At 36.1% G+C, this 27,243-nt stretch overlaps 1 protein-coding gene across 4 annotated transcripts in view; it reads right to left on the reverse strand.

The window, feature by feature from the left end:
* SUPT3H (SPT3 homolog, SAGA and STAGA complex component) overlaps window positions 1-27,243 on the reverse strand; it is a 539,689-nt gene that overhangs the window by 157,975 nt on the left and 354,471 nt on the right. For all 4 annotated transcript variants that reach the window (XM_078446962.2, XM_078446964.1, XM_078446963.1 and 1 more), the window contains exons 4-5: window positions 3,955-4,041; window positions 818-908 (exon numbers count right to left, since the gene is read on the reverse strand). In XM_078446962.2, coding sequence (XP_078303088.1) covers window positions 818-908; window positions 3,955-4,041 — 178 coding nt within the window. The remainder of the gene's footprint in view (window positions 1-817; window positions 909-3,954; window positions 4,042-27,243) is intronic.

The following is a 27,243-nucleotide window of genomic DNA, read 5'->3' on the forward strand; positions in this document are numbered from 1 at the left end:
TAATTTGTTGAAGGTATATCACAATTTACTTCCAAAATTTGTTAACTCTTCAGTTGGTTTTGAGCAGTTTGCTGGATTTCTTAATCCAGGAGAATTTGTTGATTTATCAATGTAATTATTAGCCATGGATACTCACTACGCAGTGACTATATCCAATGCAAAATATGTGAGTTGTTTCTAAAACACATATATTTATTTTGACTCAGTAAGTATTGTTCAGCACATTTCTGTTTTCAGCTTAGCACTGTTTGATTCTGAAACATTAATATTTTTTTTTCTAAATATTCTGAAATGGCGAACTGAGTTGGAAATTCAGGTAAGGACAACTGTCTATTCTGCGTTAGGCTGTTGGTAAGATTTCAAAGAGTACTGAAATAGCACACCAAAATGAGGTGACTTTACATCATACCACATATCAGATACTTTCTATAATAAACTGAGAAAAACCCATGTGTCAATTTCAGATATATACAATAACAGTTTTGTCTCCATACACCCGCGACAGAAAAGTTATTCTTGCTCCGATCGATTAGGTTCTGAATCAACATGATTTTCTCAGTTTCATGGCACTGTGATATAAAACAGGCCACATGATTAAAAGGACTGACCTACCAGATTACTATGAAGCAACGGAAAGAGAAAATCATACGATTTAGCTGCTGGCTGAATAGATATTTGGATAGTTTCTCAGCTACGTTACGTAACGGAAGCACATCCGTCCTACTGGGACGGGTATGTCCACGCTGTCACTGCATCGATGTGTCACACGGGCACACGAGCCATGTCGCTCTCCGTTTAGTGTTTTTGTTTAGGTTACCTTCCAGAAGATCATCCTCATCGATGCCCTTGACAATCTTGGATTTGTAGTCTCGGAAAAACATGTACTTTAGCAGTCTTCTCAGTTTTTTCTATTAAAAATATGAAATGAGTAAGAAACCTTACACATACATTCAGTTTACAGGTAACAGACCACTACGATAACTAAATCTAATAAACTTGTGTCCAGGATCATTGGGGAAAACACAGCAGTCCTCAGCATACTACTGTGAAATAAAAGATGTCATCATATTAAATATAAAAGCTAAAACAGCTCAAACACAAGTGTTTTTAAAAGTACTCTTTATTTGCAAGTATCTAAATGCTCTAGAATTGCAATCATTGGGGTTTTTGGTTTTGGTTTTTTTTTTTTTTTTTTTTTTTTTTTGGTCTTATAAAAAGTTTCAAATTCTTCCTGAAGATTGTGATAAATATCACATGCTCCATATTAAGCTAACTATTCTGACTTGACGAAATTTTGTACACATTGAAGACCAAATTTTATTTTTTGAAGTGATTTATAAACATCTAGACAAGGATTTTGTAACAGTTGCTTTAAAATGCCAAGCAACGTTCCTTTTTATTTTTTTATTTTTATTTTTTTTTTTGCAACGTTCCTTTTTATTGCTTCCTCTTCTCTGGAGATCTTTTTGTTTTTCTTTCTTTTTTTTTTTTTTTAACTGAGAAGAGTTGGTTTATGTTTTATATTTCTGGACGACTTTCTATAATCTGAGAAACATACTTTAACGAGACTCGAAGCTGACGAATGATAGTTGCGTCTTGATGGTTTTCTTTAGGTTTATTAAAAGACTGTAATACTGCTTACCTTTAAAAGTAACTGATAATACTTTGTAATCTGCTGTGTGCTTACCCTTATAATTTAATATTACTGGCTCCTGAACTTCAGGTTTAAGATTCCTAATTATGGCTGAACCACAGTACATTTTACACAAGCTCTTTTTACACGCATTTTATTTGATATTTGCAACAACCCGAAACACAGACAAACATAATCATCTCCTTTTTACATACAGGGAAACTGAACTTAAAAACAGTCTTACAACTAGAGCTTAGCAGGGCCAGAAGTAGAACGTAACCTTTGAACCTGTTCCTTTGTTTATGATTTTAAGTAAAGTACCTACCTTACAGGACCACTGTGAGGAATAAATGGCAGTATGAGTGAAGGTGCCAGGTACAATACAGTAAGCAGTCAATAAATAAAGCTTGAAAATAAACCAGAATTACCAAGAGAAAAACCATGCACCTATATATGGGTCTTCTGCTACCCTTCCTTTCTCTTTGCTTCTCCAACTGTACTCAATACTTTAGATTTAACTTCGTCTTACAGTACACCTATGTAAACTACTTTAATTCGGTCTGGAACATGTCAGCATATAAATACAATTATTATTTTGCAGAGGAAGATGAGAACTCTGGCAGCTATCATATTACAGCTATATTTGCAGTTGATGAAAGCTTTCTGGTTAAGAGTCCTTCTGGAAGTCGAGGAGCGTTGTCAATTAGCGTATGTTCCTGTGGTTTCAATATGATTTTAAATTTTGACTTTCCCCAAAGGCAGGAAAGAGTGTCAAGGGGGACTGTGTTTTTCTGTGCGATCCTCTTTAACCTCTGCCATGAAAAAGGGAAAGGTGGTTGGACATAGTCTGTCAAGTATTAATGCTAACTGCACTGTTCCCCCGCTGCCTTCCTGAGGGACCTTGGCTCCACACCCTCATTTCCGCCAACAGTGTCTATTCCTCCTTGGTCCTCCGAGGATAATGAAGCTGCCAAATCCGGCATATTTGTGCTCTTTCCTATCTCTCTGAATTCTTCCTTCCTACCCACTTCCGGAGCCATCATGCTCATCACATTTTGCCTTGGTTATTGAACCAGCATCTTGGCCAGTTCCTTTGCGTTTGATCCATTCTGCATGCAACTGCACGAGTCCCACCCCACGCAGAGACTTCCCCTTCAGCATATCCCACAGCCTCTCATCGAAGCACACAACTTCAAAATTCTGCTCCTTCAACCAAATCACACATGTTTCCTACACCGGATTACAGCTTCTTGCTAGTGGAGACATTTCTTTTCTCTTCCTTTATATTCCTCATACCATCAAAGAGTTAATGAAGTAAGAATTTATAAGATTTAATAGTAGACTGGCCAAGGTGCGGTTTCTAGATCTCCGGATCTCACTGTATGAGGAAGAGAAAAATACATGATCTAAGTTCAGTCAACCTTCGGTCAAGCAGAATTAAAAGGTTTCACAGGTATAAAGCCGTTGGATATTGGGAAGGATGGTAACAAGGTTATCCAAAAGGTCGGACGGGATGTCTTCTGATAAGAAACAGAGCCACAAGGATATCAAAAATGGTGGAAGAGGAATGGGTACGTGTAACGAAGAGGCCGGCGGAAAAACAATGGAGCAATCAGATGGACCATCAGAAACTAAACGCGGCTGGCTCATTCGGGATAGCAGCTGCCATGACACATGGTGGCTATTCAGCTAGCTTTTGTACATGTAACTTTCAGATGACACTTTTATTAAAAACATGTAAAATTTTATAAAATATTTTCAACTAGCTGCTCATCGAAGATAGTTATAGACTGGTAAATACCAGCCTAAATACTTTATTTAATACCAGGGTTCAAAGAGTAAGAAAGGTAGATCTTTAACCATAAAAGAAAAGTCTAGCCACTATTATGTTTATGCTACTGAAATACTCATCTCGGTTTAGTTTTCCCCGAATAAACCTTGAAACAAACTCTGGGAAAGCCTGTAATCCTGTGTAAAATTAGAAAGAAAAAAGATGCCACTTAGTTCTACCCCACTTATTAGAACAAAGCACACAAATGATACGCAGTGAATATTATGTAGTAATGAAAATGTCTAAATATATACGTAAGCATAAGTGAAAATTCGTTGCTAGCATAGTTTTGCATAAGTGCCTGGCCCACGAAAACAAATACCAAGTTTCTTGTAGTAAACCATTTTGTTGTGTAAACTACGAAGACTAAAACATCAGTTTAATAGTTGTACTCCAATGTGAAAGCTACATAACAAGGACACGGTTCCCAATATGTGTGAATTAAGCACCAAACATGGCCCGTTAATATAATGAAATTATTTTATATTACCTTATCTTTGCGCATCAAAAACAGAAGGTCTTCGGCAGAGATTACCCTGGCTCCCCGAAGCTGAGAAACTTCAGCAGCTTGCTGTAACTAACAACAAAGAAAATTGAGGATTTTTTTTTCTCAGTAATCTACATTAAATATACTACGGTCATGACATCTCAAGGGAGATAAATATACTAAGAGTTAAAAACCTTTGGGAATAATCCGGCAATCACATTACTGCTTTTAAAAGCAAAATGTCTTATGTTTTGAAGTAAAAAAAAACACAATTAAATTAACTTATAAGCCCACCTGTAACTGATACAATAAACAGAAATCCTTGATTTCTTTCATGCAGAAGAAAAATCATGTGCAGCTTCCAGAAATGCATTAATGCACCTGAAAATAATTTTATGAAATTTTATCCTCATATCCATGTGAGCAATGGTTTCACTCAGTATCACTAGTTGAATAAGTATATTATTAATCTGAGCTCCCATGCTGGTATGATTTGAAATAGGCCCATTCAGAACTTTAAAAGATCAACAAAAACAGTAGCTGTTTCTAATATCCAAAGGAAAAAAAATAGTTTTAGTTTTGGCAAGTCTTCAGTGGGCAAAGGATTCAGTCTATAAATCATAATACTGGACTGCATTAATTTCTTTCCACACTAATCACATGCACACAAAAAGTTAACTGTATCTGGAATGCACAACACAAAACATACTGCATGGAAAGTTAGATTCCCCCTGCAATGTTCATCTGGGCCCTTATATCTACAAAGTTGAGAGTTTTCTGGAATTCAGAAGTCCTAGAAACACAATCTTACTTGAAAATGACCTGGAAAATAAAAGAATGTGAAAAATGATAGTTCTATTTTCTGGCACAGGCAAAATCGGTTTCGTATTTTGATTAGTTGGAAGGAACATAAAATATGTCCAGATGAAAAAAATAAAGATACTGGAGAAAATACTACAAATATGTGCCTGTGACTTCTTCCAAATTTGATCAAACCATAGTGACTGCACCACAGCATCTCTATCCAATATTGTAAAAATATTTACATATAAAAGCTGTTCCTAAATGCATTCTTCTTTGAAAGGAATACATCTAACATATCCCTGAGAACTAATCTTTAAAAAGTGACACACTGTTATCTTAACAATTATAAGGAATCAAATAGTGCATTTGTACTAAAGAAATTCTGCTTGAATGTTCAAGCGATTTTGCTAAGTAAGCTTCAAACCTTGTCTAAATACACAGACTACAAAATAGACTATAAACTCCCTATGTGTCAGCCTCACCACTGAATTTCCTGGATACTGGTGGTTGGTATATAAACATAATTCTACCTAAATATAGAAATTTAAATTTAACTGTGAACCATTTAAAAAGAAATCTTAGGGGAAAGGTTTTAAAAAGATGATGTATCTACCCAGAAAGAAACTACAAGTTTTCAGCAGGAAAAATCTGAACATATTTTTCTAAAAACTTCAAGAGTGTCAGGGAGATACGTGTACATTTTTTTTTTTTTCAAATAAAAACATTTCTACCATAGTATAAAATACACACAATCAGTGTGGAGAAGAATATAGGCTCAGTATCCATTTAAATGTCTGGACACAGAGAACATACACTGAACCAGGAGGCAGCACTGACAAGTAACTTTGTATTTTCTTAAATGAAGGATGGGGATGGTTTGACAGCTGCAAAGTACTATACAGAAGGAATTTCACTGATGTTAAGAAAGGATCAGGATAAGTATATATCCCTAAACTCCCTAAAGAGTTTCCCCAATTAATTGTTTACCCACATTACATATAAATAAATAATCCGTATTTATTATCCTCTCCAAAATGTCAGTTTATTAACCAGGAAAAAAAGAGACAGTGGAAAATAAAGACGTAATTGAGTTAAGACATTTTAAAACACCTTTGAAAGCCAGGACACAACTACTGTAGGGACCTCCAGGAATATACGTCATGGTATGTTGTCATAATTAGCAGGAAACCTGAACTCTATTTTTTGTCTATCCGATGCACCAATTTCCTTCACCTAAACTTGTACCTTACTAGCCCTGGCACTGCTAGGATTCTCTAGAATGCTATGGACTTTCATGAAGTGATTCCTTGAGACCAGAAGTTACTGTTGTGTTACTTCACTAAGGCTGTCTGTCCTGATGTGCCCCATGCTCCAAAATTACCTCTCCCAAACTGTGACCTCTCTTCTCTACCAAGTGAGGAGAGCAATCGCATTAGCTAATTACGGAGATCACACTAAAGTGTGGATTACCCATTGGCTTCCTTCTAGAAATTTTTGTCCATGCCTATCAGAAAGAGTAAAGAAACTCTTCTTTAACAATATAAAGCCTAAGGGGCACCTGGGTGGCTTAGTCTGTTTTAAGAGTTCTGCTTCAGCTCAGGTCATGATCACACGTTTCATGGGTTCTAGCCTTGTGTCAGGTTCTGGGCTGACAGCTCAGAGCCTGGAGCCTGCTTCAGATTCTGTGTCTCCCTCCCTCTCTGCCCCTCCTCTGCTTGTGCTCAGTCTCTCTCTCTCAAAAATAAACATTTTAAAAACAAAAAACAAAAACAATATAAAGCTTAAAAAACAGGATAGCAGCTGGCCAGGCCAGTTTCATAGAATGCTGAGCTCAGAATTGGTACATTGAATGTGAAAGCCCTTCACTGAGCCGGGAAACCAAAATAAAAAAAGATAATCCTAATAACTTCAGTGTTACAAAAATTGATTCTACATTCTAAGAAATCTCAGTTTCTTAATCTGTGAAACTATATCGAAGTTGTACGTCATTATTTATTGTTGCATGTTAAATATTTCTGGCAGTAATTTGAATCACTTGAATAGTACACTTCACACTTTTTTATTATAATGAAAGTAGTATACATTTAACTGTGATATAAACTATGCAAGAAATAACAGAGCAGATAAGTAGTTTAAGACCAATCACTGGTAGAATGAGTCTACAACTTAATCTTCTTAACCATATGGATAAAGGTATGGTTATACTAACCATAAGAGATTTATTTGGAACTTAATAAAATATTGTGCTACAAGACATTATTATTTTGGCACAAGAACAACTCATTTATAGCATTTTTTTCCCTGATAAATATTATTTGTTCTTCAAGGTAAACTAAAAATAATATTATACTTGTAAGGACTGTTTAAAAGACAAAAGTTCCTTTTGCATATCAACACTCATCATGCTTGCGTATAAAAATAATATTATACTTGTAAGGACTGTTTAAAAGACCAAAGTTCCTTTTGCATATCAACACTCATCATGCTTGACACTTTCTTTGTTAAACTTTACATTTCATCTTAAATGCCTCATCTTTGATCCCTCGAACAAATCTCTTCTCAATTTCTCATTGTAGTCAATGACACTAACATTCAGACTCACTGTATTTTTCTCCCTCTGCTACATTTTCACTAACCTCTGTTGATTTTGTTTTGTTATAATCTGCTCAGGTTCTCCAATCTGCTCTCTACTGCCACAGTACTGGTCCTAATCCAGGAAATTGCAACATCTCCAAATTGTGATGCAATCTAGATTTAAGTGCTAAAATGATCTTGCTCAAATATGATGTCCATAATTCTCGTTCTAGGATCTATGAGACTTCACTATTATCTAACTTTAATGTGTCTTTACAGCCTGACTCACAGATTTCTCTATACATTCATTCTCATCGTATTTCTTGTGTTTTTTTTTTTTTAATATTATTCTACATTTAAATTCCAGTAATTTCAATTCTATTTTCACACTTTTGTGCATCTATAATGGTTAATTTTATGTGGCAACTTGTTTGGGCCACAAGGTGATCAGACCTTCTGTCAAAGATTATTCTGGGTGTGGCTGTAAGGGTATTTCTGGTTGAAATTAACATGAGAATAGATAAAATAAGTAGACTGCCCTCCCTAATGTGGGAGGACCTCAATCAATCAGCTGAAGAACTAAATAGAAAGTGATCACCTTGGGGCACCTGGGTGGGTCAGCTGGTTAAGCTTCACGCTCAAGTCATGATTTTGGCTCAGGTCATGATCTCATGATACATGAGTTGGAGCCCCGTGTGAGGCTCTTAGCTGACAGCATGGAGCCTGCTTGGGATTCTCTCTCTCCCTGTCTCTCTGCCCCTCCCCCGTACTCTCTCTATCTCTCTCTCTTTCTCAAAATAAATAAAATTAAAAAAAAAAAAAAGAACATGATCACCTCACACCTGTTAGAATGGTTAAAGTCAACAACACAAGAAACAAGAGGTGTTGGGCAGGATGTGGGGAAAGGGGAACCCTCTTAACACCGTTGGTGGGAATGCAAACTGGTGCAACCACTTTGGAACGGAGGTTCCTCCAGTATGGAGGTTTCTCAGAAAGTAAAAAAAAAAAAACCACTCTATGATCCAGCAATTGTACTACTATTGACCCAAATAATCCAAAAATACTATTTCAAAGAGATCCAGGCACCCTGATGTTTATAACAGTATTATCTACAATAGCTAAATTATGGAAACAGTGCAAGTGTCCATCAACTGATGAATGGATAAAGAACATGTGGTATACATAAACAATGGAATATTACTCAGCCATCAAAAAGAATGAAATCTTGCCAACGGCAATGACATGGATGGTGCTAAAGAGTATTATGCTAAGCAAAATAAGTCAGAGAAAGACAAATACCATATGATTTCACTTGTATGCAGAACTTTAAGAAACAAAACAAATAAGCAAAAGGGAAAAAAAAGAGAGAGAGGCAAACCAAGAGACAGACTCTTAACTATAGAGAACAACTGATGGTTACCAGAGGGGAGGTGGGTGGAGGGATGGGAGAAGTAGGTGATGGGTATTTAGGAGTGTACTTGCTGTGATGAGCACTGGGTGATATGGAATTGTTCAATCACCATTTTGTACACCTGAAATTAAGTATTACACTGTATGTTAACTAACTGGGATTTAAGCAAAAAATAAATAAATAAATAAATAAATAAATAAATAAATAAATAAATAAATAACATAAAGACCAAAGAATGGGAATGGAACACCTTCTGCCTACCTTGAAATGAGACACTGGTCTTTTTGAGCCTTCTGACTCAAACTAAAACATCCCGTTTCTCAGGCCTTTGGATTCAGGCTGGAAATGCATCTCACCTCTCCTGGGTCTCCAACTTGCCAACCACAGCACTTGGGACTTTTCAGTCTACATAATCATGGGGGCCAAGTCTTTCCTTTACCTATCGATCTGTCTATCTACCCACCCACCTACCTACCTACTTACCTATCCTCACACACACAAATACACACACAAACACATACATTGTTGGTTGTTTTTCTGGAGAACCGTAATATAGAACTATATACTCAAATTATCAGAAATTCTTGTAGTCTTTTTGAGAAACAGATTCTTTATGGGATGCAACACTTTCTTCTTTGAAATATAGGCTTTAAGGGGCACCTGGGTGGCTTAGTTGGTTAAGCGTCCAACTTTGGCTCAGGTCAGGATCTTGCGGTTCATGGGTTTGAGCCCCGCGTTGGGCTCTGTGCCGACAGCTCAGAGCCTGGAGCCTGCTTTGGATCCTGTGTTGCCCTCTCTCTCTGCCCCTCCCCTGCTCACGCTCTGTCTCTCTCTCTCTCAAAAATAAACAAACATTAAAAACAATAAAATAAAATATAGGTTTCAAAATAATTTTCTCAAAGAAAAAAGTTCCATGATTATCTTCATACAGTAGTGTTCATTACCGAACCTAGGCATGAAACTTACATGCTCAGTTTATAATATCTTAATTATACTTGTCAACAAGTTTCTTCTTTATTTTTCTCAACCAGTTACTTAACACTCTCACTTCCCAACTACATTTTGAATAACATCTCAGGTCCAGGTCCACCAATCCCCAACAGACAGTTTATAAACGTTTGTTAAATGTTGGCAATCCATTTCCCCTTGACAATTGTCAGTTTTCTCGTCTATGATATAAATGAATTGGGCTAGATGAAGTCAGTAACATTTGTCTGGGACCCATATAAATTCAGCAGAAATATTTCTCTAAAGTTCCAAAAGGTTTCAAAAGTATCACAAAATTAATTTCACAATTATTAACATCCTGAAAATATTCCATTTTAACCACACTTCTCTTGTACCTCTTTCCTTTGGGTTTTGACTAAATCCCTGGATCTTACCTTTTTGAGAATACTTAGTAAAAAAATAAATAGTAAAAGGCAAGAGCTGTTGAAAGCTATGTTATGAAAAGCTATATTATAAAAATCTAGGTTGTCCCCCTAAGATTTGTCAGTCTTTCTATCCATTGGTGTATCACTATTTACTAGGCCAGATTCTAGGTCCAATGATGAAAGGACAGCTCTACTTACAACCTCAAAGATCCTCTCTGAAACTCTATGTTGTGACTGAAGGAACTAGAAGTTGGGAAATCTGGATTCCAGGTCTAGCTCTACTACTATGTAATTATGTAAGATCAGATATATCAAACAACTTCCCTAGATCTGTATGTGTGTGTGTGTGTGTGTGTGTGTGAATTTAAATATATACATATTTTTGTATGTATATGGGGTTTTTAAAGCAGCTATTATGTCTGTGCTCAAGAACAAAAGAAATCTACCAAAATAATGAAGTAAGCTAAGAAAGAGCAAGAAATAGGATCAAGAAAATAGGAATCCAAAAGGAATAGTTTTGGAATTTAAATATATACATATATATATATACATATATATAGACATTTGAAATGGGTAAATAATGATTTTAATGACTATTAAGGGAGTTAATAATTTTAGGAACAAGAGCTCCCATTTATTGAGTACCCAATTTGTACCAAGCACTGTGCTGTGTTGTAAGTATGTAATTTAATTAAAGTTTTTAAAAATTTTAAGTTAAAATGTATGTAACATTAAATGTCAAATAATACTCTAAGTTTTATAATGACAGGCAGGAATACCTTATCATACTTCTTTGCAGTCTGTAATTCTACTTCAAAAGGCAACTACTTTCAACTTGTCTAGCTTGTTCTCCTGTTATTCACCTCCATATCTGAAGTAAACTTACAACGCTTGTTTTTATTTTCAGCTTTAAATACTATCAACTCTTACTTACAGAAGATAAAGACTGAGTGTTCTCAGATGCCTCGTATTTAGCTATCTCCTTCCCCCGCCTTGATCTTATCTATAAAATATAATTAAAAAAAAAAATTAATACCAAGTGTTTATACTTTTATGGCTGTGTAAACACTGTTACAGCTTGGCTACTATGAGCAAATTTCTTTTTACAATTTTAAAAAATATTTTTCTTGTCGTTAATCATTTCCTTGGTTTGTTTCCTTGCTTATTGTGTTGTGAACCGAACACTGTTTCATCACAAACTCCTTGAAAGATTTGAACCATTTAAGGATTTCTTTCAAATTCATTGTTTTGTTTTCCCTCAGAGACACCTCACCTGGTGTCCTCCAACTCTTTAACTATTCCTTTTGGATTCCTATTTTCTTGATCCTATTTCTTGCTCTTTCTTAGCTTACTTCATTATTTTGGTAGATTTCTTTTGTTCTTGAGCATAGACATAATAGCTGCTTTAAAAACCCCATTTGCTAATATCAACCTCTGGTCATTTTGGAGTCAGTCTTCATTTTGTCTTACTCTCTGGGATGTGGTCATGTTTTCCTGTCCCTTCATATTTTAAGGAATCTCAGTTTTATCTGAGATATTGTGAATTGTATCTTATAAGGACTCTGGATTTGGTTATGTTCCTCTGAAGAATAGTGATTTTTATTTTTTTCCAACAGGCAGAATAAAAACTAGAACACTAGAATGGACTCAAACAAACTACAACACTTATCATCCTCCCCCAGTGGTGGGGCTATAGCTAAAAGATACCTCTGTTTCCTGAGAACAGGTATAAGGGAAATAAAATTTTAAAGATCCAGTATTTCTGAAAATTCATTTAAGCCACCCTCATATTCAGTTAATAAACTGACTGCATATGGAATTTCAGATTAAAAATCATTTCCTTTAGAATTGTAAAGGCATTGCTCCACTGTCTTCTAGCTTAAAATATTGCTGTTGAGAAGTGAGGCTTTTTTCTTTTTTTCTTAAGCCTTTATGTGACTTTTTCCACCACCCCTGAAAAACTCTTAGTATTGTTCTTTTCAAACCTGAAATTCTGAAATTTCATGGTGCTGTGTCTTGGTGAGGTTCTTTCTTCATAGATTTTCTTGGTATTCACTGGGATACTATAATTCATGTTTCTGTTCTTCATATCTGGCAAATTTACTTGCCACTATGAAATCACTCTGAAAATTTCTTTCCTTCTGTTTTCTGGGTTCTTTCTAGAATGTCTATTGATTGAATGCTGGTAGTTTTTGGGCCTAGGATCTCTAATACCAAAGTTTGTTTTATTCAACCCCTCTAGAGAGTAAATCTACACTATTTTGCCAAATGGCAAAAGGATAGTTGACTGCCTATATGGGATAGGGACTGGGACAAAATTGTTTTCTTTACTTTCTACCAATCCTCCTATTTTTCATCCACCCAAGACTCTTTTCTTCAGAGGCACCTTCAATCCTGATCTTTTCCAGGTTCCAAGGTTTCATGTTTCTTAGCTCTTCTAAACTTTTGGCATTTCTATCCATCTTTAAATTTCCGTAATTTTTTTTGACACATTTCATCTGTTATTTAATATTCTCCCATTTTGTCTTTGTAGGTTTATGCCCCTTTAATTATTTTGCTGTCCTTTCATGTGGTTTCAGAAGAACTGGAGATAAACACATGTATCACCCATGTTTAAGCAGAAACTGATATTCTTTTTTTAATGTTAACATTTATTGAATATACTATCCTATGCTTCTTGTCTTCTATAACCCTCACGAAAAACCTATGAGAGATGTCCAGGTACACAAACCTGGTACTAAATAATAAATGCTTAATATCAAGCCATTCATTTTTCTAAGGCTAATTTCTTATTCAGAATACAGGAAGGTATGATCATTAACTCAAACCTTACGTTGCATAGAAAGTCTAACCCACAAAAACATTTATTTGCCTTTCAAAACATTTTCATTGCTGGCGATGAAATGGTTGCCAAAATAAAAATGGTTTGGATCAAAACATCCAAGCCCGTTGCTTCATGCAGACACAGCTTAAGGACTGAGCACTAAGCAAGTGTTTGAAAGGAAATGGATTTGTAACTAAATACAGTTAACATTCAGGATACTATAAATGTAAGATACATGACTTCGTATTTTCCTATCATATGATCTCCTTATTCTTTGTTGGTGACTGGTCTTCCACTGTCTTAGACATCTGAAATATAAACAAGTATATAAATTGATAAAAGATGTGCCTAACTCTTTGAGAGTTTCATTTTAACTCTTCTTTTTAGAATAGTAAGTCAAACACAGTTAAGTTTTAAAAAATATGATAAAGCTATAATTATCAGTATCTCATGACTCAAAGAATTTGTTTTTATTTATATACATATTTTAAAGAATGACCAAGCCACAACCAATATAAACCTGCAAAGCTTTAAAAATGTCCAATAAACAATCACTGCTTTTGTTGTATAAGAACAGCAAACTGGACAAGGAACTAATTCTTTGGTTACTCCTATTTAAATATGAAATGAGGAGAACAACAACCATTTGAAAGTTTTAAACTATTTTGCATAGAAGTTATTCATAAGTAACTTTCAAGTCTAAACACATTTAGGTTTGCAAGTAAGCAAAAGGATATGTTGGAAATTTTTTTAAGTTGAAATTAAAGTAATAAACTAGATTATAACTTACATAGTATACTATTCTGTATTACACCCTATCTGCCATATGAAACTGGATTATAGTTTAAATATTATTCTATTAGCTAACTGCAGTTACTATTATTTAAAATTTAACTATTTACTATTTAATTATTAAACCTAAAATACTATGTAACTACTTAAGCTAAAATACATTAAAATTGTAGAAAGATGTTAGATCTTGATTTGCTCAACATTCTACATGGCTATCATTCAGTTAGTCAATAACTGAAAATGATATACTTTAAAGGTCTAAGGGTGTACATTTCATTTGCATTTCTAAAAATTTTGGTGGCTTACAAAATATATACTTTTCTTTTTATATAAACTTTTTTTAATGTTTATTTTTGAGAGAGAGAGAGAGAGAGAGAGGGGCAGAGCATGAGTAGAGGAGGGGCAGAAAGAGAGGGAGACACAGAATCCAAAGCAGGCTCCAGGCTCTGAGCTGTCAGCACAGAGCCTGACGCGGGGCTCGAACTCACGGACCGCGAGATCATGGCCTGAGCCAAAATTGGACACTCAACCGACTGAGTCACCCAAGTGCCCCCCAAAATGTATACTTTTCTTAACTACAAATAATAGTGACTCTTTTTTTTTTTTCTCTGCTTATTTCATGGCATCTCTGTGCCTACCTCTGTAATTCCCACTTTTCTAAAGAGGCATCCACTCAAAGAGTTGTGGCCATTGGTTATTTCTCCAGAGGACAAGACTCTAACAGGTAAAAGACTGAGTTAATTACATTTCTTCAGAACTCTGCCTAATTTTTCACATGATAGCCTGCTTTCATTTTACCCCAGAATTTTAGGAATAAACATAAGTCGTGTACTAAATCTTCATGCTTAGATCAGGGTATTAAAAGCACTGAATTACAACAGACCACACATAGACCAATTTAATGACTGGAAAAATTACCAAATGGGAAGAATAAAGTAATCCTAAAGAATAATCATGAAGAATGAGGAAAACTGACTTCTAATTGTATCTCTATTACTATTACCCTTGTTTTGGCAAAAACAATTTTATAATTTGGTCCTTTTGCTGAGAAAATAAATGGAGAAAGGTGCCTGGGCGGCTCAGTTGGTTAAGCATCCAATTTAGGCTCAAGTCATGATCTCACAGTTCACGAGTTCGAGCCCCGTGTCAGACTCTGTGCTGACAGCTCAGAGCCTGGAGCCTGCTTCAGATTCTGTGTGTGTCTCTCTCTCTGCCCTTCCCCCACATGCGTGCGCGCTCTCTCTCAAAAATAAATAGACATTAAAAAAAAAAAAAAGGAAAGAAAATAAATAGAGAAAGTGCCAGCTTTAGACTTGAGAGTTACAGATTCTGATGCTGGTTCCCTCAAAACCCGATTGCTGCAGGAGGAGAGCAAGGGTCTGCTATGAAACTCCGTGAAGGTGTGGTTTCCTCGGTCAGTACCGTGTATCTTGTTTCTGAGCATTTATTATTACCTCCATTTTATGGTCTAACTCAGCATATTATCTCCGCATGGAGCCCTCTACACACTGATTTCACAGTTGAATCAAGAAGCTTTAAAAAAAATCATTACTTTAAAAAAGTTTCCCAAACCATCTTGTTTTCTCTTTCATAAAATTAAAATAAATGCCTATGGGTTGAGGTTTATGTGAGGTGTTGTCATGTAGCATACAATAAGCCCTGAATAAATGCTAGGTACATTTATTCAGAAATGAAAATTTAAATCTCAGGGTCATCATAAAAAAGTTGATCATTTCCAGTATTCACAAAGATTAAAGGCTATTATTGGGCTACGCTTAGCACTAATGACTTATTTTACCATAAACAAACTTAGGGTGTACATAATTTGTTTGGATATATACACATATACACACAATACATATATACACAATTTATACACATACATATATGTGTATATATACACATACACATGTATTTCTATGTATATAGAGGGTGTATATCTAGAATCACTTTCTTTTTTTTTTTAATGTTTTTATTTGTTTTTCACAAAGAGAGAGCGTGAGCAGGGGAAGGGCAGAGAGAGAGGGAGGCAGAGGATCCAAAGTGGGCTCTGTGCTGACAGCAGAGAGCCTGATGTGGAGCTTGAACTCATTGACCATGACATCATGACCTGAGCCGAAGTCAGACACTTAATGGAATGAGCCACCCAAGAGCCCCTAGAATCACTTTTTAAACAAGTTTTTAAAAAGTAACTCTCATCTAAAGTTAAAGGGAAAAAACTATATAGACTTCTTTTGATAAAGAACTCATAGCTGCTGTAACAATTTCTCACGTCGAATCACCCCACCACGAAATATAACGCATGCCTTTGTATGCATACGTTTTTGAAGCTATAGTTTTAAACAGAATAGCGGCTCTTTCTGGTCCTCAGGTTCTTCAAGTGGGAATTAAAAATGAGCTCTTTTTGGCTCTTACTTTCTGGTTCTAGTATTTAACCTTAGGTATGGTTTACTCTTGGCTCCATAATTAAATGCTTGCATCAATGAGAGAAGAAATAAAAAAGAAGAGCTCAAAGAGATGAGGTTCAGGAGGGAGTCATTTTCAAAAAAAAAAATTTAAAAAATCCACTTAGTTATACCAGTGGAAATAGCAACCAATCCAATTAATTGTGTAAGTGTGGAAGGGAGTATGAGGTTGGACCATTATTTAGCATTAATGACTGATTTTACAATAATGTTCACCATGGTACACAAATCAGCAGGTGATACAGTTAATTATTCCAGTATCCTACCCAATAGTTCCAGAAACATTTGAAAGCCAAAGTCAGTTGCAAAATGGGATTAAAGCAATGCAATTACTAATGCATCAGAGAGATTGCTCTCTATCTGATTCTAATCTGCCCTTTGCTTTTATCATATGATGAACAGAGATAATTTGTATATACTTCCCCCTCAGTCTGTCAGAGAAAGCAGCCCTTATTCAAATTTTGTATTCAAACATTGCTTGCCTAGGAAAACCAATCAATGTTGTATACAGTATTTATCAAATTAGATGTAGTATATGTAAAACTAAATGAAAAGTCAGGTTTCCTGTGCTCAGAGGTCAGTCCCATACTCTACTCAAGAATTAAAAGGGCTATTAAACAGGGCCCAAGAAGCTGCTATAGTACAGATCTTGTTACAGTCACAGGTCATTGTGAAGATCAAAATGAAATAATGTGGTACAGGCATTTGGAGGACTCAAATGCACCATAAAAGCATAACACACTGCTTAGGAATGACTCATTCTTGGTTAGAAGACGAAAAATGTAATCTATATATGAAAAGGAAAAAAAAGAGTCTACTGATAATTTGGCAAGCAGAGAAAATGTTTTAGATTTGTTACTTAAACTGAAACTGGGACAGCCTTAAGAGATTCATTCACATGGGGCTAAAATGGTACAGCCACCCAACGGCACTCACACGGTCACATTCTGAGAAAGCAGGCAGGATAGAGAAGACAGAGACCCACATCCTTCAAAGACCGCGGGTAAGGAGCCACAGCCTCTTTGAGGTCTCCTCTAATTCAAGCACAGACCTAATCACCCCCTTTCCATTGCGCTTCTGGGAACACTGGAGGACTTCAGTCAGCTTACCTCTTATCACTCTATTTTGTAAAGATAATCTTTACAATCTTACGAGAGTCACAAAGACATTGCTACAGATTATCTAAAATGTCTAAAGAAGATATTTGGACTCATCTGGAGTTAGCCCAGTTAGATCCTAGCTGCAATGAATTTCTGGCCTAAAGGCAAATCAAATTGTGCCTCCAACTCTAATCAGGATTTATAGAAAACTGCAATTTTACAATTTATCTGGATGAATCTCAGCTCATGTATGTGTGTCTGACGCCTCTTTGCGGATGGCCCATATGCAATCACTGATATTTATTTGAATATATCAGATTAATCAGTCAGGGGCTTGGAGAAAAAAAGATAGCATAGTTAAACTGGGTACTTGGAGAAGAGTTTAAGCAGAAACTATGCGACAAGATGTGGGGAGGGTCTAGGGAAACCACAAGGGATAACGTGGTCCCCTTCTGGCTCTAAGAGCAACAAGAGACCATTATGAAACCTAGGCTTAGAGGGTTAAGGGGCAGGCAGCCGCCACGTGAGCCTGGAAGCTGGAGAAGCCCACGTGCCAAGGATCCAGCCAACCTTGGCCTTACGTTTAGTCACCCTACTCTCAGCTCTCTTGCTGGTACCTCCCACTGACCACATTCAACAAGAAGTCAGAGGGCAAGACAGGTCTAAAGAGGTGAGCCTCCCAGGGTACAGAAATGGAGGAAGGGTGAAAAGTGAATCTGGAGGGACAAATGTTAGATGTCCATTATCAAATGAGTCTTTAGACTTCTCAAAGATAACTTTATGAGGGGCCACTTTCCCCCTTAACTACCAGAAGTAGAATGTTTTCATCTCCTTTTAAAAATGCTTCTGTTCAGACAATTTAAAAGCAGAAACGGGTGGGAAGCGTCCGCCTCCAAATACATAATGTGATCCAGTGATGGACATTATAATTCTATATCCCAACATTTAGTTTAAGGAAGGGGAGCACCAATAATATGAGTAACGAGAAAATAAACTAGCATTTACTAAATATACTACAAGATGCCTGACATATATGACATATTTTAAAAATGGTTAGTTTTTCTAATCTTTGCAAAAATCCTAAGAGTTAAGTGATATTAACATTTTATAGTTTTTTGTTTGTTTGTTTTTTTTGTTTTTAAAATTTTTTTTTCAACTTTTTTTTTTTATTTATTTTTGGGACAGAGAGAGACAGAGCATGAACGGGGGAGGGGCAGAGAGAGAGGGAGACATAGAATTGGAAACAGGCTCCAGGCTCCGAGCCATCAGCCCAGAGCCTGACGTGGGGCTCGAACTCACAGACCACGAGATCGTGACCTGGCTGAAGTCGGACGCTTAACTGACTGCGCCACCCAGGTGCCCTATAGTTTTTTTTTTATAGATAAGGCAATAGCAGCTCAGAGCACTGAAATGACTACGATGGGATTTGAACAAGTCTGTCAGACAATAACTCCGTTTCCATTGTATCCCACACAGTTAGACAGCTAACTTTTCCATTTTCCTCACGCAAACTAATATTTAGTAGTTTCCCCATATAAACTAATACTTACATATGTAAAACTCAGTAACTTGACCAATCAACATTCAGCACTTTACAGAATTTAGACAGAATGAGTAGTTTAATATAGCTTTTATGGAGTTTTAAAGTCTCTGAAAAATTTCCGTAAATATTCTTGTGTAAGCACATTTTGTTTTTTAGAGTAGAAAAAAAAAAAAAAAACCTTCATATGGTCCATAGCAGATTTACTCTTAGACACATAGCAATTATTTTAGAAGTCTGAACGTGCTATTAAGACTTTAATTAAATTCAAAGTTATCAGTTGGTGTTTCAGATCTCACCTTGGGTGTATGATCCTGTGCTAAATAATTACTATGTCTTATCTTCAGCTCCCCATTTCTAATATGGATGGAATGACACTTGTACTTCAGGGTTGTGCAAGGACTATGCTAAATTATAAATGCAAAGTGGCTGCCATAAGTTTCTGATAACAGATACTCAAGAAATATTCATTCCTGTTGTACCTTCACCATTTTCTGTCCCAAAGGATGTGTGTAGGAGGAGTTAATGTGAAAAGTACTAGCCCAGAGCCCGAGGAGAAATCCTTCTCTCTGCTTCCTTGTAGCAAAGGGGAATTTTCACTAACTGATTTTATTCAAGTGTCATATACTTACAGATTCTGGTGTCTCCCATTCCCATCAATATTTTATGCTCTGTATTTTTTTAAATAATTTATTTAGTGATGTACTGTCACACAGTCATAGCTAGGGAAAAACTACCTAGAATTAGAAGGCAAAAACTACCAAAAATGGTTTACTTTTGTGACAATGGATAATGGTGATTCATTGGTTAATAAATGTAAGTAATTATTATAAATTCACAAGTAACCGTAGGTAAAAAACTCACTTTGCATTTTTACTTCTCCAAAGCACCTAACCTAGTATACAGTACAAGTAATTAACTGAGAAAAGAAATTAAAAATAAGAAAGGATAAGTAAATTGGATGATTAATCCAGGTCTAACATCCCCAAACAGAAGTTATGGAAGACAATATGGAGGCAAAGTAGTATCTGAAGAAAAAATTGAAGAAAACTTCCCAGAACCGGAGAACGTAAGATTCCAGATGAAATGCACTAACCTGTTCAGCACAATGGATGAGAAAGGGAATGCCAAGTCACCGTTAATTCATTCACAAATATTTACTGAGAACTGGGCACCAATCTCGACGGCAGGGATACAACATTCAACAAAATAGACAAAGTCCACACTGTCGTGGAGCTTATATTTTAGGGGTCAGGAGACACATAATAAACAATAAGAAGAATGAAAAAAATAAAAGAAGTGAAGAAAGACTAAGTAGGGTCAGGTGGGCTGAAGGGATACTTGTGGGTTGTTATTTTATAAAGGTTAATCAGGGAAGTACTCATAATTAAAGTAACATCTGGGCAGAAACCAGTAGTCAGGGTGTGACCCACATGGGTATCTGGGAGAACATTCCATGCAGGCAGAATAGAAGTGTGAAGGCTCTGCAGTGAGACCATTACTGGACATGGTAGCAGCCAAGGGTGGGTGGGATGCATGTCATGTAAACCATTCTAGATATATCATTAAGGAATTTTAGAATTCCGGGGACAAACAATCGATACTAGAAACTTACAGAAATAAGGGGAAAAACAGTTCAGATGTAAAGGTTCAATAATTAGAATGTCATCTCAACAACAACCTTTAACATCAGAAACTAACAGAGAAATGGCTTCAAAATCCTGGCATAAAATAATTTCTCACCTAAAAGTTTTTGCACGTAGGCCAACTGTCAAAAATCTCTGACGGTTGAGTAAGGTAATTTAAGACAGGCAAATCATGTGAAAATTTTCCTCTGTGAACACTTACTTTCTCTTATTGATTTATGACTTTTTGTTATTTATTTATTTATTTTTGAGTATCATTAACACACAATCATGGACTCTTTTCTTAGAAAGCTAATGGACAATGTATTCCAGCAAAATAAAGGAATAAGGAAAGAGGAAGAATTTTCCTTGGTTTACTCCCTTCTAGGAAGTAGTGTAGGAATAAGCTACAGAGAATAAAAAAAAGTCCTTCTGTTGATAGGAGACAGTTTACTCACAATGGAACATTACTCTGTCATAAGGAAATGTTTTTATGGATATTCAGGAGCAGGAGACTCTGATGATAAACTTTAAATTTAAATAGAACACAAACTGTAAGTATAGTAATGATAAAAATTTTATCACAGTATAATTTTATTAACAGAAAAGACAATAAAATACATGAAGACATTGAGTAGTTTAATCTAGATGGCAAAATCAGAAGTGATTTTTATTTTAGTTTCTATTTCAGTGTCTTTCAAATTCGCTACAATTACCTTTACCCCTTTTAAACTAATATGGCTAAACCCCTTTTAAACTAAACCACTTTTGAACTGTTTAAACACAGTTCAAACTGTGTCTTTAGCTTTAAAAAGTAAGGGTTTAATCAGGTAAATATTTTGTCACTGAGGAGATTTATCCTGGGGCTTAAGAACTTTCTGAAATTATGTACAAAATATTGTTTGGATGCGGGGGTGGGGGGCATCCACAGTTTTCATCAGATTCTCAAAGACAAACAGGAAAATGTTTAAAAATGTGTGTATGTATGTGTGTGTGTGTATGTGTGTGTGTGTGTGTGTGTGTGTGTGATAAAAATATCCAAAAGTTATTTTCCAATTGAATTCCACTTGAATTTTACTTATGATGTGAAGAGTCTCACATTGGTCTTCCTGGGCCTGAGAGAAACTGCTAGCTGGCTTGTTCAGAGAGAGGGTATTCAAATTCATTATTCAAGCCACCACACCTCCTCCCACCAATCTAAATTCTTTCTCCTATGTACAGGTTTTACTAGCATTAAAAACCCATGTATGACAGGTTGTAAAACCAAAATGAAAGAGCCGAGCGTATAATACCTACCAACTGCTCATAGATAGACAGGTATAAAAAACTGTTAATGAAAGAAAATGAAACCCCTAATGATTAGAGCAGCTATTTATATTATAAAACTGCATTATTTGTTGTTTTTACATTAGTTTTCATAATAATCAGAAATGAGTATTTTGCAAGGATAAAAACAGTCAAACAAGTTTCTGCCTCATTGTACTTAAAAACACTAAATGATACTGGCTGAGAAGTTTCTGAGTTCACTTTTGGCTTTAAATATACATAAAACAGCTACTGTATCCTATGCAAATACGAAAGAACCCTCTAGTTGTTATCTTGTCTGAGGCATCAGGACTTCTTCACTCTGAATCTGCCGTTATTTTTTATAACACCAAGAGAAAACTATTCCTCAACAAGATAAATGAATATAACATAGAAGACATACAAATATAATTTGAAGAGAAGGTATGAGTTTTAGAAGGTTCTCTTGGTATAAAAACTAAAACTTATTCGATAAGGACTAAGTTGGCAACTAGTTACCTTATACCTTCTTGTGTATATATATTTTATCGCACTGATTTTTAAATAAATGAATAGTTATTACAAATTTTAGCACTATTTTCAGAATAGCATCTAAGATTTAACCATCAGAGTTTTCTAGGGAAAAATTATGTTTCTGTTGAAGTGTATTTTTTAATTAACATTCATTTCCCAAGAACATTGATTTGAAAGGGCTATTTCACTTTCCTTTAGTGCAGAGAGAAAGGATCCCATTTAAACTTTAGAAGGGCATGGAAAAAGAAATAAACAAGTCTGCTGAACATAATTTCCCATTTATTCCTTTTGAAAACTTATGAAATAAAATCTATTATTTAATTATATTGGAACAAGAAACAGGAAGAAAAAGATGCATTTAAGTCACAACAGCCCTAAAAGAATGAACTATTATGCTTCCTCTTGTGCTTCTTTTTGGAAGAAAAATGTTTTAATATGTGATGGACATTGTCTAAACATTTGAAATCTCCTTTACTAAGGTGTGAAAGGCTTCAAATAAAAATCAACAATATATGGCAAATGGCAAATGTCAAAATTGAAGGAATAAAAAACCTGTTAGGACTAATTTATGAGTATTTCTATAATATTAAATTTAGTTTTTGCTCTGAAATGTTTCCATCAGTTTACTAAACATACACACACACACACACACACACACACACAATTTTGACATGCACAGCTAAGAAAATTTTATTAGACAAGTAGGATTTATCTTTGCCATGCTTGAATAAAATTTACAAGATGTTCCAAATTTAGTACAACGGTTATGGAAATAGGAATAAAGGCGTTCAGCTTTTTAAACCTGCAACAGGATTCTGGAGTTGGTCAGGCGCCACCAGGGCACTAAGAAGATGAACACTGAAGACGGGATCAGACATAGTCTCTGCCTTCAAATGGTCTGCAGCAGAAGTCAACAAACTTTTTGTGAAAAGGACCAAATAGTAAATATTTTCAGCATTGCAGGCTGTACATATTCTGTCACATCTACTCAGCTCTGCCACTGTAGCATGAAAATACCTGTGCAATATACCAATGAGCGGGCGTGGCTGTGTTCTAATAAAATTCTGTTTACGGAAACAGGCAAAGGGCCAGATCTGGCCCATGGGCCATAGTTTGCTGGCCCCTGGTCTAAAGTATCATGGAAAAGATATGGAAACTATACTGTGACAGAAGACCATGCTATGCTATAAAGTAAAATACAACAAAAAAAGCAGCACTCAAAACAACATAAATTTAAGAGTTTAAATGTGCAACCATTACGTACATGTAGATAAAGAATAGGGGGGAAAAATACGTGTTTAGTTATATTAGCTGTTCAGAAGTTTTGATTTGACCTTACCAAGTACTTTGTTAAAATAGCAGTTAGGATTTTTCACATCCATTTGCAACGTATATCCTCACAAAGTCCTCTATTTTCTCCTAATGCTTTTACGCTTACAATCAGACTATACAGGCGCCTCAAAAAAACAAACTAAATAAAACTTTTCCAAAGAAATTCATACTTTTAAATAATACTATCATATTTCTACTTTCTTCTCATTTACTCTCAGTGAACTAGATGATTCTGATTATCAATAATTTTGTTGAATGATAGAGAAGAACCATAACTTTAAGATGTATAATGAATTAAATATGTTGACAGTGATGAGGAAATCTAGAATGCAAATCCACAATAAGCCACAAGTTTTGACCTTGTTACACTGTAATTAATCTCCCTCTCTTCTTTGGAAAGATTTTTCCCTCTTATATATGTGTGGTGAAACAATAGGGCCTCAAGCCCTTGATATGAAATTGATTTCTTCCACTTCAAAAGTGAGGTAGTATTGATTTTAGCAAAGAAATCTCAACAGAGAACAGGTGGCTATTTTTTGGTCTTATTCTACAGAAGCAAGACTACAGCAAGCTTTGGCTTTTGTCTTTATTCACTTCTTCAACAAATACTTACTGAGTACCTATTATGTGCTGTGTACTATCCTAGCCATTGGGTACCATACTGATTGAAAAAAACAAAACCAGCCATGGTCTCTGCCTTCAAGGATCTTCCATTATGATACCAAATCAATCAACCAATAAATGAAAGATTTACAAGTCATAATAGATGATATTTTTAAAAACCCAGTTTGCTAAAATAATCTATAACAGAGAAGGCATCTACATTAGGCAGGGGTGTCAAAGAATGCCTTTCAAACTGGTGACATTTCAGCTAAAATTTGAGACCTCAAGGATTATAGGGCTCTCGTCGAAGTGCACTGGGAGGTGGGGAGAGAGGAGTAGAGAGCTGCGTACCAGGTAGAAGGAAGAACATGTGACTCTTGGCCAGCAAAGACCTTGGCTTGAGAAACTGAGAGATGACAGTGGTGAGTTAAAGAAATTAAAATGAAGCAATAAGGGCAGAGAAAAAGGGCAGCAGTCAGCCCACGCAGTGCATCTCTGGCCCTTGTAAGAAGCCTGAATTGATTCTACGCGCAATGGAAACCATTGAAGGTGGTGGACAGGACTTATTTAAATTAGGACTCCGTGAGCGTGCAAGAGTGTGCCATCAATACACCTGGAAAACTGGCTTAAACCAGAACGTCCTGGGTAAACAGAGATCCAGACAGAAAAGTGGCAAGGTCTGACTGAATTTTAAGAATGTTTTGCTGTTGTGAGGGGAAGGGGCTGAAATGGGGCAAAAGTGGAAGCAGGAAGACCCGTGAGCCTATCACTGTGCTTGGGAAGTAGTAGATGAAATTGAGATATACTTTGTAGGCAGACTCAACAGAACGTCTTGATACTCATTCTCATCCAACACCTTAAAAAAACCGAAACACTTCCTCCTCACTTGTTGCAAGTCCCCAAACCAGGTACAACTGTTCTGTGATACCAGAACATTATAAATATATTTGTATATTCCCAAGCCACAGTGATTTTGTCTTTCTGGGCCCCAGTTACCTCATGGCAAGTGGGAGATAGTAATAATTACTTCCTAGGATTATCGTTAAGATGGATACGGCTTCTTCTACGAGGGTGCACAGATACCACTGTCTACAGACCTGTGCATGAAGGTTAGAGAAGCTAAAGAAGAAACATGTAGCACATCTTCAAGAAGTGTTAACTTAGACAGCAATTAAAATGTTATATCCATATTGAAATATACACAGATATATTATGGTACAGAACACAAAATTTGAATTAAATTTCATTATTGAAACAAATTTCTCAAAAGTCGAACTTCCTTAAAAACCCATGTAGTCTCGGGGCGCCTGGGTGGCTCAGTCGGTTAAGCGTCCGACTTCAGCTCAGGTCACCATCTCACATTCCGTGAGTTCGAGCCCCGCGTCGGGCTCTGGGCTGATGGCTCAGAGCCTGGAGCCTGCTTCTGGTTCTGTGTCTTCCTCTCTCTCTGCCCCTCCCCTGTTCATGCTCTGTCTCTCTCTGTCTCAAAATAAATAAACGTTAAAAAAATAAAATAAAAAAAAAACAAAAAACAACCCATGTAGTCTCTACCCTATCCTTAGAGTGGTAAATGCACACAAAGTACCTAGAACACAGTAAGGCTGCTAACTACATGCCTGGAACACAGAGGGCACCCCACGGTATTATTAGGGAAAACTAGCTTCAGCGCTTATGAAATGACTAGCACTATATTATATACATATAATTATTTTTACTGAAGAACTGTCCCTTTCTCAACAATTTGTTCAAAAAAAGGACTTGACAGAATGGCATTGTCCTCCTTTTCCAAATATTTTAAAAAAGGGTGGTGGCTGTCTGGGTGGCTCAGTACACTGAGAGTCCGACTCCTGATTTTGGCTCAGGTCATGATCCCAGGGTCTTGAGATCGAGCCCCACACTGCGCTCCGTGCTGAGCCCCTCTGCCCTCTGCTCCCTCCCCTCTCTCTCCCCCCCTCTCCCCCCCCTCATGTGTGTTCTCTCTTTAAAATAACAAAAAATATAATAATAAAACAGTGTGGTATTCAGCCCATGTAAAAGGGATCTATTTGGTCTCACTGGTTATTTGGACTATCCTGTAAAATGCACACACTTCTGGGAGGCTTACACCTAAAACCAGACAAACAGAATCAAGGCAGGTTACAAAAAGAATGTAAAAATTATAACTCAATTAATTCCTGTTGACTTTCCTTTTATTCTCCATCCATAAAAATAAGAGAAGCAACAACATATATGCACAGAGAGAAGGAACTTAGATGCTGTCAGTTTTTTTTACCACAGTCCTTCTCTAAAGGCAAAATTCCCACATGGGGCAATGATCAGACTTACGTGTAAGTTAAAAATCCCTTTCTGACAATTCATTTTGCTGTTTCTCTATGCAGAACATTATGTATTGTGCTATTTAGAGTTACAAAAAAAAAAAAAAAAAAAGAATAGAAGAGAGTGGAAAAATGGAGAGCAAAAAGTCCCACCCTGCCTTTAAGGAAGCCCATCCCAGTGGGGGAGATTACACACACACGGCAAAGGCTGAAAACCAGCAAAGGGAAACTCATAAATATCTACGACCTGATTAACGCTGTGCATAATTACTATTTGATAAAATTGCATGGCTTCTGCTTTCACTAATTTCAAGCCTGTAATTGCTGGGACACGCTGGACATACGAATTCGTCTTCTTTGACCCATGAAAACTGACTTATTAAATGTATTGAAGTTGCAAGCAATTCAGTCTTCTACATAGAAGAGCTTTCAAGAATTACTCCTTTTCTGAAAAATGAGAAACTCAGAAATATGCAACTTAGAAACAGAAACAGAATTTATTAATTTCAGATACACACACACACACATTTTCCTCTACTTGTATTTGCAACAAAGTGAGCTAAATTACTTTATTCAAGGGGAGCTGGTACAGCTCCCTCTCCTTCACCTAACCATCTAAAATGCTAAGACTAATAGTAATGTCAGTGGTAGTATCCATTTATTAATTTCTCAAGCCCCTGTCCAAATCAAACCTCTATCTTCATCTCTCACCCATC

This window comes from Panthera onca, chromosome B2, assembly GCF_046562875.1.
Source record: "Panthera onca isolate mPanOnc1 chromosome B2, mPanOnc1 haplotype 2, whole genome shotgun sequence".
Taxonomy (NCBI): Eukaryota; Metazoa; Chordata; class Mammalia; order Carnivora; family Felidae; genus Panthera; species Panthera onca.